General features: G+C 36.5%; 1 protein-coding gene and 1 pseudogene across 2 annotated transcripts in view; one reads left to right on the forward strand and one right to left on the reverse strand.

Annotated features, from left to right (window-relative positions):
- Nucleotides 1-276: 276 nt before the first annotated feature.
- TfAP-2 (transcription factor AP-2) overlaps nt 277-22,128 on the reverse strand; it is a 185,604-nt gene continuing 163,752 nt past the window's right edge. For both annotated transcript variants that reach the window (XM_068393123.1, XM_068393121.1), the window contains exons 8-11: nt 17,384-17,502; nt 9,403-9,544; nt 8,803-8,974; nt 277-2,789 (exon numbers count right to left, since the gene is read on the reverse strand). In XM_068393123.1, coding sequence (XP_068249224.1) covers nt 2,676-2,789; nt 8,803-8,974; nt 9,403-9,544; nt 17,384-17,502 — 547 coding nt within the window. In that variant the 3' untranslated portion in view covers nt 277-2,675. The remainder of the gene's footprint in view (nt 2,790-8,802; nt 8,975-9,402; nt 9,545-17,383; nt 17,503-22,128) is intronic.
- Nucleotides 4,150-6,147, forward strand: LOC137658263 (uncharacterized; annotated as a pseudogene).

Raw genomic sequence — 22,128 nt, forward strand, 5'->3', positions numbered from 1 at the left:
TGTCTTCGGTTTAAGGTTAAAGTGAGGGTTTCTCCACCGTAACAGGTGATTATCCTGTTGCAAAGCTTAGTGCCCATTCCAGCTTCCCTAAAGTCATACTCCTGTTAAAGGTCTCTGGCTTGTATATTTAGGAAATTACAAATTACTTAAAATTTTACTATTTTATATATCTAAGCTGTTCAATTCCCATATTCTAAATTTCAAATTCATACATATTTTCTTAATCATCAATATTTGTTTGATAAAAAATAGGAATTCTCTTGAGGGAAAAAACAATCTTGTTAAGATTTTTATTATTATTCTACATATGGCATCATTTAGCATTAAAATTATTTCAAGATGACAGATAAACTATACAGCACAATGGTACCATCCATTATGGAGGAACACAAAACAACCAAGTTTAAGAATATATGCCAGAAGTCTGACATGGTAGAAAATACCTTACGTAATAACATACATAGATTTCGCCAAAAAAAATAACAATTCTTTCCTTTGTACAAGAAAGATGTCTGAGCAACGCCATACTTTAAAAAACACATAGAAGGGCATGGAGTAATATGGGGGTACACAAACGATTAGACCCGTAAAAGGTCCTTTGCGATTTTTAATTGCTAGTTGCTACATCTTACTCTAAGCCCTTTCTGTCTTTATTGAGAATGAGTCAAGCATAGAATATAACCAAAACAGTACTGTCACCATGACCCTCTAATATCAGTAGGGCCAACTCTTTAAAAAAAATAAAGAGTCCTGAATATAGCTATAATTTACAATCTTGTCAAGCCATAATCCAAGGCTCAGATTTACTTCCATCACATATACATTCATGGCAACACATTATTTCAAACTAAGTACATACATACATCACAATGTCACTTGTATACAATGAGAAAAATCATTGTTAAAGTTCAAAAGTACAGTTTGTAGAGATACCAGTAAAGTTCTTAAAAAAGAAACCTTACTGGACATACTTAAAAAAAGAGTAAAATTGGAAAGTATTCAGTGGGAGCTTAACATCACTGCCAGTTACAGGTAACTATACAATAGAAAACCCTGTGTATTTGAATACTAATTCCCTCTAGGAGAAACTAGAAAAGTAAGCAAGACTAGTGAAAGTAAATACTGATAAAAAAGGTATTATGAAAGGAAGTCTGTCACATATAGTGATATGATGAGGGGAGTTGATCACATAAGCAAATTTATACAGAGTTGCTGAAGCAGCTTATAAATATGGTGAGCTATTAAGCCCTTGATTGTACTTGGGGAAGATTCAGACATTTTTTGAGAGATCATGGGCTATTCACAATGTAAGAAAATTACAAAACAATATTAGTCAAAAATAGTTAAATAAAAAGGAACGCGATTCACATTCTTGTCATGCCTGACACCTCCAAACTCCTGTCTGAGAGACGCTCTGTTCTATCACCTATATAAGATTATAACACTAAACTACTCCCAGCCAAGAGGGTTAGGTGAGAGAGTCCCATCCAGAAAAAAAGATACAAGTCTGCAAGTTCTTTCTACACTGTACAAATATGGGTTGACTAGGGATGCTGACATAAATATTACATCTTGGAAGGTTTGCTACACCACTCCCACAACACATCAGTTTATCCCAAAGGCATCCCAAATAACCTATTTTTATAAATCACATCGCCAAGAGATTGCACTTGGTACACACTATTTGGCAGATATGTATTGGATGTGAATATATCCACGTAAGAGATACTTCACCATGACACTAACGTACAAAGTTTGGCTAATTGCTAGATACAAAACAAAGTACTGTATTCAGCAGACAATACTGTCAATTGGTACACCATCACAACTTTTTTTTGTCCAGTCTGGGAATGTTAGTGGCACATCTGTTCATTTAAATAAATTAAAACACTTTTCTCGCTTTGTATCCAATATTTTAAAAATTTAGCTAAAATTGTTGGCTTTTTTTTCCATGTCCACCGATTCTTTTTATTTGTAAAGAATTAGATTAGTTTCACAGTACAATACAGCAACTTTAGTCTTTTGTTGTCAATTGAGAATATAAAAAATTGCATAAAACAAAACTTTCATAAAATTAAAGAATCTGGGACACAAAATGCCTTAACTTTTAAACAAAAACAAATATATTTATATATATAAAATTCTCTTTTCTGTTCAACCTAGATTCAAAAGATATGGCAATGTGTCATTTGTACAAACCTTAGCAAACTACACTTACATAGTGTATTTGAGGGTGATTTTTTTTTGCGTAATATATCCCAGTATTTTTTTTCTACGACATTTCTTTTCACGAAGCTGAGTATTACAAGTCTGCACTATCTCTTTGTGTTATTGCACTTCACTGTTTATAGAGGCACACAGCTTATGAGACAGCTATGTTTAAAGTATTTAACACTTATGGATTAATATTTACAAACAATGTCAGGCCGATCCTGCAGAGTCACTAAATAATGGTTCCAAACCACTTACAGTGACTTGAGAGGGAGCAGTTCTTTAACTTGTGGATCATGAGGCAGTATTTGAAGATCTTATCAATGTGAATTGTAATGTCACATGATTGTCCTCTTTTCATGAGCTGTACCAAAGTTAAGAAATGTCTCGTATGGTCCGACTGTTGGTGGGTGGCTGCCAGAAAAAGTATTGGAAGAGGGAAAGTATAATAATTGACCATAACGTTATTTTTTCTCCATTTCTTGCTTCTTGAGATCTATAGAAGGTGTGACCGTGAGGTGAGAGTTGGAGGAGGGAAATGACTTTTCAAGATGCTTCAGAGATTCTGTCAAGAAATTCTGTAAAAAAAAGAGAAGAAAGGTAAATTAGAAGTGTCATCAGATAAGGTTTACTACATACACTTATTCAGTAAAGCTTAATTTTAAGATAAAACTGCAAGGAAAAAGGTGAAAATATTTTCTAACTTTTACATAATTGAATAACACGTGTTCTAAGGATACCATAAATAACATAAGTTATAAGCATTTCCATTAGCATGTATTTCTTCAGTTAATGTTGAGAATATAAATAGCCCCAAATTATAAATTATATAATAATCTTAGTGCATTCATCATTCTAGGTTCAGTATGTTTCTATACATCCATGAGTCAGGTACTGCCTTAATGTATTTCACATTACAGTATTGCATCAAATATCAAGACCATCTCACTCTTGGAGAAGCTTAATAACCTCATGACAGAGCCTCTCCAGCTCAATCTTATTTGGACCCAAGCAAAGGCTCATGACCTACAGGATCTAAACAAGACAGATTACCTCTTCACTAAGACAAAAGGGTCTGATGCATCAAGACAACAATATGAGGAAGGATCATTAGATTATTAGGCAACTGGTGCTGTTCCTGATGGCGTACTCCAGTACTTCCTAACCAAAGCATCAAGATGCCTTTCATGACCTGTGTCCCACAGCCAGGAATCCTATGAGTGTGGGGATAATAGTTATCTAACCCTCATTTTAGGGATGCTTCCGTTCTCAGTAAGACTGAGGGGGAGATGGGGTTTGCACTAATTGTGTGTGCTGGGGGGAAGAGAGGACATTCCAACCAGTTTATGGCTAAGCCAGCTGTTAATTGTCTTTATTTGGCAGGAAGTGAATGGTTCTTTGAAATGGAGTGGAATCAATAAGTTTGTGTTTGCTGAGGGAAGGAAGGAAGCTACAACCAGTTTACAGCTAAGCCACCTGTTGATCCCCATTCCATCTGTGCCTCTTGTAGAGGTACCACTGTTTGCAGTTCAACCCTGTGTCCCGAGTATGGATTGTGGCCTCGCATACAGTGAAAGGCATACGCTCTGAAAGGAAGGGAGCGAAACATTTGTCGGGGTTAGAATGGGAAATGCCCAAGAAGGACAAGAAGAGAAGAAGAGAAGAGAAAAGAACAAGAAGAATAGAGAAGAAGAGAAGAGGAGAGAGAAGAGCAAGAAGACGAAGAAGAGAGAAGACGACAAAGAAGAGAGGAGAACAAGAAGACAACGAAGAAATGAGAAGAACAAGAAGAGAAAAGAACAAGACGAAGAGAAGAAGAGAGGAGAAGAAGAGAGGAGAGGAGAGGAGAGAGCAGAGGAGAAGAGATAAGAGGAGGAGAAGAGATAAGAAGAAGAGAGAAGAACCAGAAGACGAAGGAGAGAGAAGAACAAGACGACGATGAAGAAGAAGCGAGAAGAACAAGAAGATGACGAAGAAGTGAGAAGAACAAGAAGAGAAGAAGAAAAAGGAAGAGAAGAGAAAAGAAGAGGAAGAAGAGAAGAAGAGAAAAGGAGAAGAGAAGGAGAAGAGAAGGAGAAGAGAAGAAGAGAGAAGAACAAGAAGAACAAGAGAGAAGGAGAAGAGAAGAAGAAAGAAGAACAAGAGAGAAGGAGAAGAGAAGAAGAAAGAAGAACAAGAGAGAAGGAGAAGGGAAAAGAAAACGAAGAGAAGAGAGAAGAGAGGAGAAGATGAGGAGAGAAGAAGAGAAGAGGGAAGAAGTGAAGAGGAGAAGACGAGGAAAGAAGAGAAGGAAAAAGAAAAGAGAAGAGGAGAACAAGACGAAGCAGGAGAAAAGAGAAGAAGAACAAGACAGAAGAAGAAGAAGAGAAAAGAACAGAGCAGGAGAGAGAAGAGGAAGAAGAAGAGAGAAGAGAGAGAAGAAGAAGAAAAGAGGAGAGAGCAGAAGAGAGAGAAGAAGAAGAAGGAGGAGAGAGCAGAAGAGAGAGAAGAAGAAGAAGGAGGAGAGAGCAGAAGAGAGAGAGAAGGAGAAGGAGAAGAAGAAGAAGAAGAAGAAGAAGAAGAAGAGAGGAGAGGAGAGAGCAGAAGAGAGAGAAGAAGAAGAAGAGAGGAGAGAGCAGAACAGAGAAGAAGAAGAAGAAGAAGAGAGGAGAGAGCAGAAGAGAGAGAAGAAGAAGAGAGGAGAGAGCAGAAGAAGAAGAAGAAGAAGAGAGGAGAGAGCAGAAGAAGAAGAAGAAGAAGAAGAGAGGAGAGAGCAGAAGAAGAAGAAGAGAGGAGAGAGAAGAAGAAGAAGAAGAAGAGAGGAGAGAGCAGAAGAAGAAGAAGAGAGAGAAGAAAAAGAAGAAGAGAGGAGAGAGCACAAGAGAGAGAAGAAGAAGAAGAAGAGAGGAGAGAGCAGAAGAGAGAGAAGAAGAAGAAGAAGAGAGGAGAGAGCAGAAGAGAGAGAAGAAGAAGAAGATGAGAGGAGAGAGGAGAAGAGAGAAGAAGAGAGGAGAGAGCAGAAGAGAGAAGAACAAGAAGACGAGGAAGAAGAAGAAAGAAGAACAAGAAGACAAAGAAGAGAGAAGAACGAGAACAAGAAGAAGAAGAAGAAGAAGAGAGAGAAGAAAGAGAAGAACAAGAAGACAAAGAGAGAGAAGAACAAGAAGGAGAGAGAGAAGAACGAGAAGAGCAAGAAGACGAAGAGAGAGAAGAACAAGAAGACGAAGAACGAGAAGACGAAGAGAGAGAAGAACGAGGAGAGAGAACGAGAAGAACGAGAAGACGGAGAGAGAAGAACGAGAAGACGAAGAGAGAGAAGAAGGAGAAGACGCAGAATGAGAAGAACGAGAAGAACAAGAAGACAAAGAGAGAAGAACGAGAAGAACAAGAAGACGAACAGAGAGAAGAACAAGAAGACGAACAGAGAGAAGAGCGAGAAGACGAACAGAGAAGAACGAGAAGACGAACAGAGAAGAGCGAGAAGACGGAGAGAGAGAAGAACAAGAAGACGGAGAGAGAGAAGAACAAGAAGACGGAGAGAGAGAAGAACAAGAAGACGGAGAGAGAGAAGAACAAGAAGACGGAGAGAGAGAAGAACAAGAAGACGGAGAGAGAGAAGAGCAAGAAGACGGAGAGAGAGAAGAACAAGATGAACAGAAAGAAGAACGAGAAGAACAAGAAGACGAACAGAGAGAAGAACGAGAAGACGGAGAGAGAGAAGAACGAGAAGACTAAGAGAGAGAAGATGAAGAGAGAGAAGGACGAGAAGACGAAGAGAGAGAAGAACGAGAAGACGGAGAGAGAGAAGAACGAGAAGACGGAGAGAGAGAAGAACGAGAAGACGGAGAGAGAGAAGAACGAGAAGACTAAGAGAGAGAAGAACGAGAAGACGAAGAGAGAGAAGAACAAAAAGACAAAAAAGACGAAGAGAGAAGAATGAGAAAATCAAGAAGATGAAGAGAGAACAAGACAAAGAGAGAGAGACAGATAGGTAAAGAGAGAGAGACAGATAGGTGGATAAAACTTGTGCCTGAGCCCCAGAGCAACCAACGACTTGTACACTTTTCGTTCCGAGGTTGTTGGAAGAGCTCCGGTGACTTCAATCTCCTTATCTTCCAGAATGTTGCACGCCTGTGTGGCGTTATAGTTGGTAGAAAGGATGGTATCATTACCAAGATACTACTTGAGCACATGTACACTTGAGTTAATCAAAAGGAGGCCCTCAGAGCTTGGGGCCATGGTACCTTCTGGCCTGACCCGCAGGAAGGGAAGTACCTGGTACTTCTATTTCTCATGGGTTCTGTACCAGAAGCTCTCATCGCGTTGATGTTGTCCTACCCAAGCCTTCGTCAGCCACAAATTACATTCCCAGCTCTGTGCTTGGGGAAAACGGTTGTATTGGTGGGGAAGCAGTCTCTAAGTATGGTGCCTCACCCCTCAGTCTTGGTGGAGAGACTAGGGTGATCCAGGGCAAGATGTCTTGAGGACCCCAGAGCCCACTGAGACAGACTGACTGATAGTGCTTGCACTCACACAAATGAGTCCAATGGCCTGGAAGAGTACTTTGGTGGTACTCCAAGATTGAAGCTATCACTGGAGATTCACATCTGGTGGCCTTGGACCAGGACCACATTGAAGATTAGATCTGCAGTTCTGAGAATCCACTTCGTTCTAGCTGAACAAATAAGATCCCTAGGCAGCAGAGGTTCTACATGCCGTAGAATGCGACATCTACACTTGTGCAGGTTGACCCGTCGGTGCACACTGACGGGGAGGGTTCTCTCTTTGGCGATTCGAGGCGAAAGACACGCCCTTCTTAACCTCCAAGTTGGCAGCTATGGAACTTTGGCCTTGCCTTCTCCACACTGTTTTCTGGCTTGATCACTGGTCAGGAGCAGTTACATACTTTTTTAAGTTGATGATGCTGTCAACCCCAGAGGCTTTGGAGAGGTAAAAGACCTGTATTGTGTCAGGGGGGAAGGAGGTCACCTTCCCGTTGGCAAACCTGAGTTTCTAACTGGGTTTTGAAAGGGTGGGACTCCTTAGTTTATTGCTTCTCAAGACACATAGTAAGGGGTGTTACTTGTCTCTGGCAGAAGAGTCCTGTGCAGGCAGAGGTGAAATCATGGAGGACTGCTTCACAGGGCTCTCCAATCCATCATGCTGTCAAGGGCTCCACCCCTTCGAAGGGGGGGGGGGGGGATCAAGCCTACAGGGTCGGGATCGAGGAAAGCTCTGGGCCTGATCAGATACCCCTGCCCGCAGCTCCTGTGACTTCTTCCTGAAAAACCCCCTCGGCATGCCAACCTTTTTGAGCACCCCAACTCATTCATTTTAGAGGGAGAGGGAGAGTGAAGCTCTGATGCAAAACTTCTTCCTCTACCACTGCTAATTGAAGGCAGTTGTTTGCCTCGCCATTGGGCAACTTGGCAGAGACAGGGCAAAGTCTTGGGCGGCGAGTCTTCGGGACAGTTACTTGCTACCTCTTCTGAACCACCAGTCTTCCCTATCTCTAGTTCCAAGAGTTAAAATTGGAGCATCCAGATCCACGAAAACTGCCTGGCGTTGCGGGTAGAGGTGGAAGTGATGTTGGAGAAGAACGTGCTAGTAGTCCTCAGAGACGTGTCTCTGGACTATAATACAGTTGTGCAACTGTTTCTGTCCAAGCCAATGCCTTCTAGCAGCTTTCCTTGTTGAATTAGCTCATTCCTCACGGGCACCTCCACAGATCACAGGTCAGCCGACAGATATTCCCCATTTCTTCCTGTTCCATTGGAACAAGAGGTTTGGGGCGATTTGGCCTGTTGTATAGATGAAGAAAACCACACCTGGGGAGTCCTATTCAACTTGCTTCTGTTCTCGGATGCATAGGAGGGGTGTGTAGCACACCTGGGTGACCTTGTCATCTCAGGGATTTAGACAAAAAAAGGAAAGGCATCTCTTCATTACCTTCCTCAAGATGCAAGCATTCCAAGAACATTTTAGGAGGCACTCAGTGTTGAAAAGCGACACCACCACTATCTGATAGCTATGGTTGGAGGAATTGTCTCCCCCCTCATAAAGCTACTGGCTAGTTTCCCTTATATGACAAAATTTTTATATATATTGAGAAGATATGAAAGAAAACCTTGCCTTCTCTCACCAGTTCTTAAATCTCTGAAGGACAAATTATGGATAGTTGCAATTCTCCAAACCAAAGCCACACATTTCTATAATTACTACACAAAATGTCGCATAGGTATGCTTATGAGATTCAAGTATGAAAAATTAAATTTACTCATGAAGAATTGTAGTGTTTCCTAATGTTTTTACAGTTAAACAAAGAGAGAGAGAGAGAGAGAGAGAGAGAGAGAGAGAGAGAGAGAGAGAGAGAGAGAGAATGTTGAAAACTCAATTATTCATGGTATGATAAGTCCTATTTAAAAAAATAAATAAACTGCAAATTGATAAGTTTCATAGACATACTTATGATTATGTACATGTTGATATTCTTTAGAAGTTAAATACTAAAAAAAAACTTAAAATGTATTTTTTTTCATTTTGGAATTACACTAGGCTATGCAAAAAAAAAAAATCTTAGGCTAAATTTGAAGAAACCTGTGCTGTGCCTACCTGAATTGCAGTGAGAGCTGCGACTATTGCAGGAGAACCAAAACCATGTGTAATGAGGGAAAAGTGAGTGAGATGTCGCTGGATGGATGGCTCAAGAATAATCTGTGGTCGGGTATTACATAACGGAGACCGATCTTGATTCAATAAGTCCATGAGCTCTTTGGTGATTTGCCTGAAAAAAAAATTCAAGTTAGTTTTCATGACCTGTAAACTTCGTTTTCATAAAATGTAAACGATTAGGTTTATTAAATATCACAGATTATTAATATTTTTAAATACCAATACCACATTTAAAAGAGAGAGAGAGAGAGAGAGAGAGAGAGAGAGAGAGAGAGAGAGAGAGAGAGAGAGAGAGAGAGAGAGAGAGAGAGAGAGAGAGAGCGCACATTTGTCTAACTAGTTAAGATATCTGAAGAAGTCTTACTCCTTTATGGAGAGAGAGAGAGAGAGAGAGAGAGAGAGAGAGAGAGAGAGAGAGAGAGAGAGAGAGAGAGAGAGAGAGAGAGAGAGAGAGAGAGAGAGAGAGAGAGAGCATTTGTCTAACTAGTTAAGATGTTTGAAGAAGTCTTACTCCTTTATGGAGAGAGAGAGAAAACTCACTTTGTTGCTAGAATGAGGTCCTTTCGCCTGTACTGTTCGGCTGGGTCAGAATGTTGTCGACAAAGGTACTCTGCAATTTGGCGTGCAGGGAACTCTGTTTCGCAAACATATCCAAAGTCTCGTGCCAAATGGATAGCCTCACCTGTGAAGAAAAAAATAAAAATTAGTTTTATAACATGCAGCCTAATTAACCTGAATTTGAACTACAAAGAATAAACAAAATATACTGGCTCAAACGGAATTATAAACTACAATTGTTATTATTATTATTATTACTTGCTAAGCTACAACCCTAGTTGGAAAGGCAGGATGCTATAAGCCCACAGGCTCCAACAGGGAAAATACCCCAATGAGGAAAGGAAAAATAAAATTCTAAGAACAGTAACAACATATTTCCTATGTAAACTATAAAAACCTTGACAAAACAAGATTAAGAGAAATAAGATGGAATAGTGTGCCCGAGTGTACCCTCAAGCAAGATCAGTATTTTGTATTCTAATAGATTTGCTTTTTGTATACTATCTCTAAGTAATATAACATTGACCAAGCAAATTTACCCTGATTAACTTACAATTACAATCTTTGTCCTGTAACAGAAAAGCGACTGTTTTGTTGCTATTGCAGGAAGAAGACCAGGTATCAGATGGCTTCTTATTTACAAAATATAGAAACAGCCTTTATAAAATACATACACACACATATATATATATATATATATATATATATATATATATATATATATATATATATATATATATATATATATATATATATATATAATTCTGACTTTCATTCCGGAATAAGTTCAATTTTGCTGATAAAGTTTTTGATAGTTTTATGCACCTGAATGATGTTATTTCCTAGCCATAATACGAGGAAACATAACGAAAACACTATTACAATTCAAGGTAAAAGTGAAAAAAAAATATATATAATTCTTAATCTCAAAATTACACAATTATTATTGATAAAAACGCGATAACCTTCAACATACACATTTTACAACAACATCCTTCAACAAACATTTTCATATGGCCGTTGTCCGTGTAAGTGCCTATGATTTCAAGCTATTAAGCATGGTGAATTCTTCCAAGAGTCCAGGTGTAGGGGAGGGGGTAGGAGAGTGGACGGCCGAAGGGGGGATGGGGGGCCCCGTTCAGAGCCCAACAGGTGGTAAGCGCCCACTACCACATCAACACCAGTACTGGTACTACTGACCCCTTCTACCTAACAAAACCCAACTCACTGCTAACACTTCAGTGCGCTCACTTTTACTACTTCGCCATTATATGAGTTGAGACAGAACTAAATGCTCTCTTACTTTCAAGAAACGGGAATTTTCACACCATTATTCTGAACAATTTTAAAGGATTTAAATATGATAGTTTTAAATATATAAAATTAATCAACTCAGAACTAAATGCTCTCTTACTTTCAAGAACCGTGAATTTTCACACATTTATTCTGAATAATTTTAAAGGATTTGAATTTAATAGTTTTAAATATATAAAATTAATCAACTGAGAACTAAATGCTCTCTTACTTTCGAGAACCCGGGAATTTTCACACCTTTATTCTGAATAATTTTAATTTGAATTTAATAGTTTTAAATATATAAAATGAATTAACTGATCAGCAAAACTATATTAAATCGATCCTGAACAAAATATAATATAGCTCGTTTCCATCCAAAGACTTGAAAAATGATGAAAACTACAATATAAATTCTTACTTTCAAGAACCGTGAATATTCACACCTTTCTTCTGAATAATTTTAAAGGATTTAAATTTAATCGTTTTAAATATATAAAATGAATTAACTGGACGGCAAAACTATCTGTTAAATCGATCCTGAACAAAATACAATATAGCTCCAGTTTCCATCCAAAGACTTGAAAAATGACGAAAACTACCATGATTTAAATATAATAGATTTAAATATACAAAATGAATTAACTGATCAGAAAAACTATGTTATATCGATCCCTGAACAAAATATAATATAGCTCCAGTTTCCATTCAAAGACGACTTGAAAAATGATGAAAACTACAATATAAATTCTTACTTTCAAGAACCGTGAATTTTCACACCTTTATTCTGAATAATTTTAGATTTGAATTTAATAGTTTTAAATATATAAAATGAATTAAATGATCAGCAAAACTATCTGTTAAATCGATCCTGAACAAAATACAATATAGCTCCAGTTTCCATCCAAAGACTTGAAAAATGAAAAAAACTACCATGATTTAAATATAATAGTTTTAAATACATAAAATGAATGGACTGATAAGCAAAACTATGTTAAATCGATCCCTGAACAAAATACAATATAGCTCGTTTCCATCCAAAGACTTGAAAAATGATGAAAACTACCATGATTTAAATATAATAGATTTAAATATATAAAATGAATTAACTGATCGGCAAAACTATCTGTTAAATCGATCCCTGAACAAAATACAATATAGCTCCAGTTTCCATCCAAAGACTTGAAAAATGGCGAAAACTACCATGATTTAAATATAATAGTTTTAAATATATAAAATTAATTAACTGATCAGAAAAACTATCTGTTAAATCGATCCTGAACAAAATACAATTTAGCTCCAGTTTCAACCGTGAATGTTCACACCTTTATTCTGAATAATTTTAGATCTGAATTTAATAGTTTTAAATATATAAAATTAACTAAATGATCAGCTAAACTATCTGTTAAATCGATCCCTGAACAAAATACAATATAGCTCCAGTTTCCATCCAAAGACTTGAAAAATGACGAAAACTACCATATAAATTACGACTGACGCTCGCCTGTAATTCAATAACTTATGAAGTGCGCATTTTATACAGAAAATAAATTAATTCCCGACCCCAGATCCTCTAGTCCTGACTGTTGGTAGACGTAGTCTCGCTTTGGAGTGTTACCAGACACCCACTCGTTCCCAATTGATATATATATGCGGATATTAAACGTTCAAGTAGAATCTCACCGAGTCCCCTTAGTCAATGTACACCTCACGGGGTGCACTGTAGATGGTATTACTCAAAGGGGCTTTGCAGCGTCAATTCGTTCCTTAGTTACTTTCTTGTCATTTTACAACGTCAATTCGTTCCTTAGTTACTTTCTTGTCATTTTACAACGTCAATTCGTTCCTTAGTTACTTTCTTGTCATTTTACAACGTCAATTCGTTCCTTAGTTACTTTCTTGTCATTTTACAACGTCCATTCGATCCTTAGTTACTTGTCATTTTACAACGTCCATTCGTTCCTTAGTTACTTTCTTGTCATTTTACAACGTCAATTCGTTCCTTAGTTACTTTCTTGTCATTTTACAACGTCAATTCGTTCCTTAGTTACTTTCTTGTCATTTTACAACGTCCATTCGATCCTTAGTTACTTGTCATTTTACAACGTCCATTCGTTCCTTAGTTACTTTCTTGTCATTTTACAACGTCAATTCGTTCCTTAGTTACTTTCTTGTCATTTTACAACGTCCATTCGATCCTTAGTTACTTGTCATTTTACAACGTCCATTCGTTCCTTAGTTACTTTCTTGTCAGTTTACAACGTCAATTCGTTCCTTAGTTACTTTCTTGTCATTTTACAACGTCTATTCGTTCCTTAGTTATTTTCTTGTCAGTTTACAACGTCAATTCGTTCCTTAGTTACTTTCTTGTCATTTTACAACGTCTATTCGTTCCTTAGTTACTTTCTACATGTCCTTTTACTTTCCACAGAGTTGCAACTTTGTGATGAATGACAACAACGGTCTCAGTACAAAATACAACTGGGTTTTGAATGCCATAAATATCTGTTGAATTTGAACGAGCGGTCACTGAATATTGCTGGAGCCCACGTGACAAATAGTAAATTTAGTTTTATTGTTAAATCAAACGATAGGTACCCCACGAATATTGGCGTAAATTACCGATTTTAAACAGTTTTAAACCACAGGGAGACTTTTGTTATATTTCCTTTACTTCTCTTCACAATAATGAACAAAACAGAAAACGCCAGTTAACGAAATACGAGTTATGTACAAAAATCGTTTGTATAAAACACTGTCGCGCAAAAAACCCAGGGCCACTTGTCCATTTATAATAGTAGCTGTATAAATGCAATAATATCTTCTATGATATCTCATATCCTCTCGTAAAGGATACTTGTCAGTACTTGATACTCTTCCTCTTGTATATCTCGCTCTCTCTCTCTCTCTCTCTCCTCCCCCAACGCTATATACATCTCCGATTACACAGTTATTACTTCTGTACAGTACATCCATTCGGTTAACAGCCGACTCGTATTACTCTTTTTAACATAAGGGAAATACAAATTAACCAAACTTCGTATTACTCTTTTTAACATAAGCGCAATACAAATTAACCAAACTTCGTATTACTCTTTTTGACAAATAAGGAAAATACAAATTAACTGTTAAAAACACGATTTATAAATATCGACTTGTTACATTTTAATAACCTTAGCAAACTGAATAACGGATGAAGTTTCTCTTCAGTTAAACAATTTATTTATAATTAATAAATTGGGACTACATTATCTTTTATGTGGTCAGAAAAGCATTCTGTCACCGGGCAAATGCCATCTGGGTTTGTGCGTAATTTTTCCCCAGAATCGCATGTTCCCGCCGAACAATGTCCAAAAGTGGAATAAGCATAAATGTATATCTTGTTTACCGAATTATTCCGCGAGAATAAAACCTATATTAAATAAGTTCATCATCGATCGATGACAAGTGATTGATATTGATGATCTTGTAAAAAAACAAACTAAAAAAAAATTATACTTTGAGATTTTAGTTTATTTACCTCTACGTAAGAAAACCCGGGTTGAGCTTGAAATGTTGAATACTATAATTTCGTTACTTTTATAAAAAAAAAAAAAAACACAACCTAAGGATTAAACCCCAAAAAACAAAGTTTGGCAGGTTTCTTGTTTTGGGTGAACCCACGGAAAGATAGTCCTTCCTATATTTAGTCAACAGAAATGCTCACGACAACGGCGAAGGCAAATTCATTTATATGGGATAAGGGCAGGTTAGCATAATAGGCAATTTCTAATTTCATCATCATGATTGCTAATGACCCATTTATTCATTATTATTATTATTATTATTATTATTATTACTTGCTGAGCTACAACCCTTGTTGGAATAGCAGGATGCTATAAACCGCTAATTACAGTCACCGCACTTGCCGTAACCCTATATAAGTAACTAAATGAATTAACACGATTTAAAAACGTAACTAAATGAAGTAACAAGATTTAAAATCCTAACTCAATGAAGTGACCAGATTTAAAAATGTAACTCAATGAAGTAAAAAGTTTTAAAAGTCATCACTGAAGTAACCTGATTTTAAAAGATAACTTTCAATGAAGTACCAAGATTCTTAAACGCAACTCAAAGAAGTAACAAGACTCTAAAACGCAACTCAATGAAGTAACAAGATTCTAAAACGCAACTCAAGGAAGTAACAAGATTCTAAAACGCAACTCAATGAAGTAACAAGATTCTAAAACTTAACGTAACTGGATGAATGGTTTAGTTGAGATCTAGAGGACGATGAGTTGGTGATAATAGATTACTCTATAATTCGGAAATCGAAAGAGGACAAGAAGAATCTAGAAGTGTTGGATGGATAAAGGGAAAGGAGCTTGGATAATTCATAACCTCAGAGGTACTACGGGAATCTAATGATTTAAAATTTATATGCATAAGGTTATATTTCCCAATAGCTTTTGAAATATCGCTGGAAGCAAAACCAAGACTGCAAATATATGGTAAAACTCGATACTGAGAAATATGCATTAAAATTTTCACAAATGTTAGAGGCCCATTTTGATGTGCAATTGTTAATGAGTAAAAGGCATGAACAACTGCTACTGGATTTACTCTCTGAGACATGGACCAGCACGCCCTCCACAAACCCGTGCACGACCAAGCTCCCGGGCACGCCTGCCAAAAGCATAATCTCTCGTCCCATGAACAAACATCTTGTAAGAAATGAACTAAAGATTTCCGTATCAGGGACTCCTCATCAGCATTCCTCGCTTCTGAAGACATAGAAACGTGTGCCGGGCAAAAGCCACTTTAGACATCACCCTGAAACGAATGTGTAAGCAAAGATGCTGCGGTTTCTAGGAACGCCCAGATCTTGTGTGTGTGTGTGTGTGTGTGTGTGTGTGTGTGTGGACCGGTCCAGGTGTGGGTCGGGTCGGGGGCTCCCGGGAATGTGTAATTATTGGCCTACGCAGAGCTGTTCCTGGCACGCACAACCGCCTACCTTACCCACCAACCTTTCTGTCTCTACCCACTTCCACCACATAACCCTGAAATACACGAAGATGCCCACAGCTGTGTTCGCCACGAGGGGAAATCGAGCATTTTCTTGGTAACAGTGTCTTCAGATATGATAGTTTGACCTTAATTGAGTGCAAAATTGTACAAAAGCCTTCCTTAGAAGAAAATATATCTCTAAAATATCTCATGTTAGTGGTAATTTTTGTCTAGTTTATTTCCCCTACCGGTAGAAATATTCGTCCCGAGCATTTTCTTGGTAACAGTGTCTTCAGATATGATAGTTTGACCTTAATTGAGTGCAAAATTGTACAAAAGCCTTCCTTAGAAGTAAAAAATATCTCTAAATTATCTCATGTTAGTGGTAATTTTTGTCTAGTTTATTTCCCCTACCGGTAGAAATGTTTGTCCGAATTAAGTACACAAAACCGGGTGGTATTTTATACAAGTTATAAATGATGTACTGATAACATTTGCCATTTGATAAAACAATATAAATTCGCATAAGTCATTGTATACCATAAGCAAAATTTCAAACCAGACATTCGATGTAGCAATGCTATTCAAGCTTACTGATATTACGCACCTGTTCGGGAATTTCAACAAAATAAAAAAATACGGACCTATTAATTTTCAATGAGGTTCTCTTAATGGCTAACTGAATATCATTTTATTATTATTACTATTATAATCACTAGCCAAGCTACAACCCTAGTTGTAAAAGCAAGATGCTTATTATAAGCCCAGGGGTTCCAATAGGGAAAAATAGCCCAGTGAGGAAAGGAAATAAGGAAATAAATAAATGATGAGAACAAATTACAATAAATCATTCGAAAAAAGTAACAACGTCAAAACAGATGTCATATATAAACTATTAACAACTATTAAAATAATATAAAATCCGGAGGTTCCGATAACTACAAGACTTCGTAAAGGAAAGGGTAATTGTATAATTTTATTTGACTTTATTCGGGAAATCAATTTAATGTACTTTAATGTAAAATCTATTTGACGTTATAGTCTACGACAAGATAATCAAGACTTTTGGCCTAATATAGCACGAGGCTTTTCCAACTAGGGTTGTAGCTTAGCAAATAATAATAATAATAATATGGTAATCGGTAAAAAAATATACAGAACAAAACGATATTAAAAACCAGTACAAAGTTATTTTCATTCTCCAAAAGTAAGTAGCGCTCCCACACCCAGACCGAAATTAATTAATCCACAAGATAGTTTAAAATTAACCTCATACGTCAGTTTCCTTTCCCTACTAGGTTATTTTTCCCTGTTGGAGCTCTTGGGCTTATAGCATCTTGCTTTTCCAACTAGGGTCGTAGCTTAGCTTCTAATAATAATAATAATAATAATAATAATACTAATAATAATAATAAATGGAGGATGCTTTACCAGGTATAACATAAACTATACTTATATGCCAGGACCTCACCAGAACTAATTGGCATACCGTTCAGCACGAATAATATGAATACAAATAAAGTGCACATACACACTGTATACAAATTCAAAAAAAGAAAAAAAAATCCCTTGAAATGGGAAAAAATCCCTTGAAATGGAAAAAAATCCATTGAAATGGGAAAAAAATCCCTTGAAATGGGAAAAAAAATCCCTTGAAAGGGGAACAAAATTGAATAATTACCTTCGACAAGAGATGTTAGAAGAGTCACATTGGCCGCCTTCCTTCTTCCCGCCGGTAAGTTGAGCCCGATCTTCTCTAACTTGTCTCTTAAGATACGACCGCCATTCTTACTTTTGGCCCTGGAAATAAAAGTACGACACCGTTATTATCATCTTTGCAAAAGCATTTCACAATACTAAAAGTCTAAATGTTTCTTAAATTATTACAGCTGTAACAAGAGAAATTCTAACTAAAAGATATATCTATTTGGGTAAATAATAAAATTTTGCAAAAGATAAACAAATGTAAAATAGAAATAATCTTCTGAAAATTCAAAAAGGGAAGTACCATACCGTTAATTTCATATTTGCAAAAGCATTTCACAATACTAAAAGTCTGTTTCTTAAATCATTACAGCTGTAACAATAGAAATTCTAACTAAATGAAATATCTATTTGGATAAAGAAAAATTCTTGCAAAAGATGGACTAATGTAAAATAGAAAAAAATCTTCTGAAAGCTAAAAAAAAAAAAAAGGGAAGTACCACACCGTTAATTTCATCTTTGCAAAAGCATTTCACAATAATTATAAAAGTCTGTGTTCTTAAATGAAATTATTATAACTGTAACAAGATAAATTCCAAGTAAATGACATCTATTTGGGTAAAGAAGAAAACCTTGCAAAATATAAAAATACAGTATGTAAAATAGAAAAAAAATCTTCTGAAAGCTAAAATAGGGAAGGACATAATAAATATTGTGTAACTAATGATGAAAACACACTAATCATTGTAAAAAAAAAATACATCATTTATTGCCTAACTTATTTTAAATGCTAACCATGCATATTCATAACAGTCCCTGTGCCTTCTCACACATTTCATTGTGCAGGAAATCAAAATGTACTTAAGAATTATGCACCGCCGATCAATATGTATTTCTTAAACAATTAATGATCTAGTCTATTCACATTTTAGATTAAGTAGCTTAGCGTCAGCAAGGACACTTTTTTTATATTTAAATGTACAGAAAAAATTACATTATACCAAACGATGACAATTTCTCTGCATTTTCGACCTTTACTATGTTGAAATGTACAGATAAATTGCATTATTCCAAACGACGACTATCTGTATTTTCTGTGAAATAACAGTAATAGTACCACATAGAATTCGCAAGCAATCGAATTTCCCATATAATCTTTATATTATAAATTGGTATTTGAAACCACTTTCATCTTGCGTCTTCGTCATGGAAGTTAAATAGAAGGGGGTTTCCCGTGATGGGGTTTAGAACCCCCTAGGAGGATTAATAACCCCCGAACCAACGGGGAGAGGTGGAAATGGAGTAGGACCCCAAGACGATAGGGAAGGGCGAGATTTGAGTTTATTATTGGGAGGTATTATAGGTTCAAAGTGTCTCGACGGGGGCCCAAGAGAAGCGATGAGACCACAGATTCCAAGACCTATTGTCTCATGGCTGCTTGTATATGCACTCCCTTATGCCCCTCTCATTCCTGAACCCTTGCCTTTTCCCTCCCCCCTAAAACTAACCCCCCTCCCTCTTTCTCTTTGTCTCTCTTCTAGATTAACGTGCGATGGTCGCTCCGTCTTCTTTGTGTCCCTTTTAAATGCACAAGAGATTAATGACTCATAACATTATGGTGGAGGACATTCTGGAGTTGATGCCAGGTAAGGAAACGGCGGAGCGTTTGAAAGGTCGATGTTGGCGGTGGAGAAGTCTATTCTTTCTAAGTTCTTTTTTTCCCTACGTAATCAATCGGAAAATACTGGCGAGAAACAAATGGTTGATATAGAAAACAAATTGTTGATATTGAAAACAAATTGTTGATATAGAAAGTAAATGGTTGATATTGAAAACAAATTGTTGATATTGAAAACTTGTTGATATTGAAAACTTGATACAGAAAACAAATTGTTGATATAGAGAACAAATAGTTGATATTGAAAAAAAATTTTGATATAGAAAGCAAATGGTTGATATAGGAAACAAATCGTTGATATAGGAAACAAATTGTTGATATAGGAAACAAATTGTTGATATAGAAAACAAATGGTTGATATAGAAAACAAATTGTTGATATAGAAAACGAATGGTTGATATAGAAAACAAATGGTTGACATAGAAAACAAATTGTTGATATAGAAAACAAATGGATGATATTGAAAACAATTGTTGAAATAAAAAATAAATTGTTGATATTGAAAACAAACATTTACATGCTTTTCACCTGCGACAGACTTGCTCAGTAACTCAAAATCTCCAAAGTTATTAATTTCTATTTCATGATTTCAGGATAAAAATCAACAATCACTCAGTGCCATTTTTATTCAATCTAGTGTAAAATATAACCACGTGATTCCGTCCGAATCTCGAGCTTTAAGCAAAAATAAAAAAAGCGAATCAAGCGAAACTTTGTAATATCCCGAGAATAAACGAAGGAGCAAATAGTAACTAATCAAATGAATCATATAAACTGTATATGAAACTTCACCATTCACTTTCAGTTGACGTTATCCCGAGCTAGAATGGTGAAAGGGGTGAAAATGCAGACGATATTTTGCAAAATTAATTAAATCTACTACCATCTATAAAATACACCTTATGCGAGTGTGTTAAGTCCCTTGTTAGGCTGGGAGGAACGTATAGAGTAGAGGTCCCCTTTTTGTATTTGTTTCATTTGTTGATGTCGGCTACCCCCCAAAATTGGGGGAAGTGCCTTGGTATATGTATGTATGTACGAGTGTGTTAAACTATTAATTTCATTTATATATAAAAATAGCATAAATACGTCAAGATTCGCAACTTTTTTAAAGTTTTACTATAAAACTAAAAATAGGATAAACGATATATTGAAAATCGGCCGTTGCACAAAGTACAACATTGCTCAGAAAATGAGGGGGAGAGAAATATAAAGATTAAATTAAAATAGTACAGAAAATAAACTAAGGCAGTATTGGATACATTCAGAAATATTATCAAACGATAGGGATTCCCCTGTTAATTTACGAACTCTAACATACCATTTCTTGTGGTTTCTACCAAAGTTTGATTTCAGAGCAATCACCGTTGAAAGTCAGTGGAAGATTATATATAATGTATATGTATATATATAAATATATATATATATATATATATATATAAATATATATATGTATATATATATAAATATATATATATATATGTATATATATATATATATATATATATATATAAATATGTATATATATATATAAATATATATATATGTATATATATAAATATATATATATATATGTATATATATATATATATATATATATATATATATATATATATATATATATATACACACACACATATATATATATATATATATATATATATATATATATATATATATATATATATACACACACATATATATATATATATATATATATATATATATATATAGAAAAATTACAACTGGAAAAGAAAATTGAAGCGGGAGGAAGGGGAAGGGGGTATCATAGCGTGCACAGAGAGGCGGCCTGCAAAGGTCACAGGTGTCGGCCAGAGGAGGTAATACTCCATTTCCTGTGGGAGACGCGGGAGAAGACAGAAGGAGGGGGAAGACATGGGTTGGGGGGAACGGGAAAGTGCAGGATCTTTGTTGTGTGCAGCATCCTTAGTCATTACCCGAATGTCGATCCTATGAGAAGTCAAGAAATAACGACGAAGTATTAATTTAGTTTCTATTACCGGGAAATCCAAGGCCTTCAAAATCCTTCAAAGAGATAAAAAATGTATTGGGGGATAACTCGAAGTACTAAATGGCACCCTAACCCAAGGGCACGTATGCCCATAATGCTTACTTCACGGTTATGATGTCCTTGTAGTGACCCCCATTCCCCCCAAAACTTAGTCATCCTCCCCCGTCATCTTTCCCCCAACAGTCACTGCTTCTTCCACTCGCTCTCCCCCATTCCCATCGACACCTGGCGGTAAAGAGCCGGTTCTACCTCATCTCCCTTTCCGGTGCTGCGAAGAAGCTTATCAAACAATTAAAGTCACCTTCTGATCCTTTGTGTAACCAGGTTCTCCCTCACACCTCGTCCTCTAGCTGCTATAGTTGCATGGACAGATGCAAAAGGTTTTGGCACTCCATTCATACAGACTATCGCGAAGATTAAGATTAAAAACTATACTAAGGCAAGTGATTCTCCAGTGAAAATTTCCCCACTGTCTAATTCTTTCAAAACTCATTTATAAAATTTAAAATTTCCTCCTTCCATCTAAATCTAAAATCTCCCACGGGTGAAGCTCCAAAGAGCGAGGGCCCCTACAGGAAATAAAGTTGTCAGACGTTACTCTCCTACATATTTACACCACCCAAGGGATTCGGTTCCCATCTGTAATAAGTAGAGAAGGCAAGATGAAGATAACCCTCCTCTCCTCCATCATAATCTATCATAAACCATCACAGCACCTATCCCCACACGACTGAAGACAATAGCATATAAACCAAGAGGTCCAACAGGGGGACGTCGGGGGGAAAAGAAGAAAATAACGCGGCATCATGCTTTCTTTGGCCGATGACAAAAGCGCAGAGGAGAAGCCGAACAATGACAATTACCAGGCGACGAATACGACAACAATTGGGTGGAATCTCAGGCAATTCTTCTGCCACAATAGGAGTCCTGTACTCATTAGATTACCTTGGCATGGACGTTTGATGCACGATATATAAACTTGTTTTGCTAATGCAACCCCCAATATTTAATG

Source organism: Palaemon carinicauda, chromosome 19 (assembly GCF_036898095.1).
Source record: "Palaemon carinicauda isolate YSFRI2023 chromosome 19, ASM3689809v2, whole genome shotgun sequence".
Classification (NCBI taxonomy): domain Eukaryota; kingdom Metazoa; phylum Arthropoda; class Malacostraca; order Decapoda; family Palaemonidae; genus Palaemon; species Palaemon carinicauda.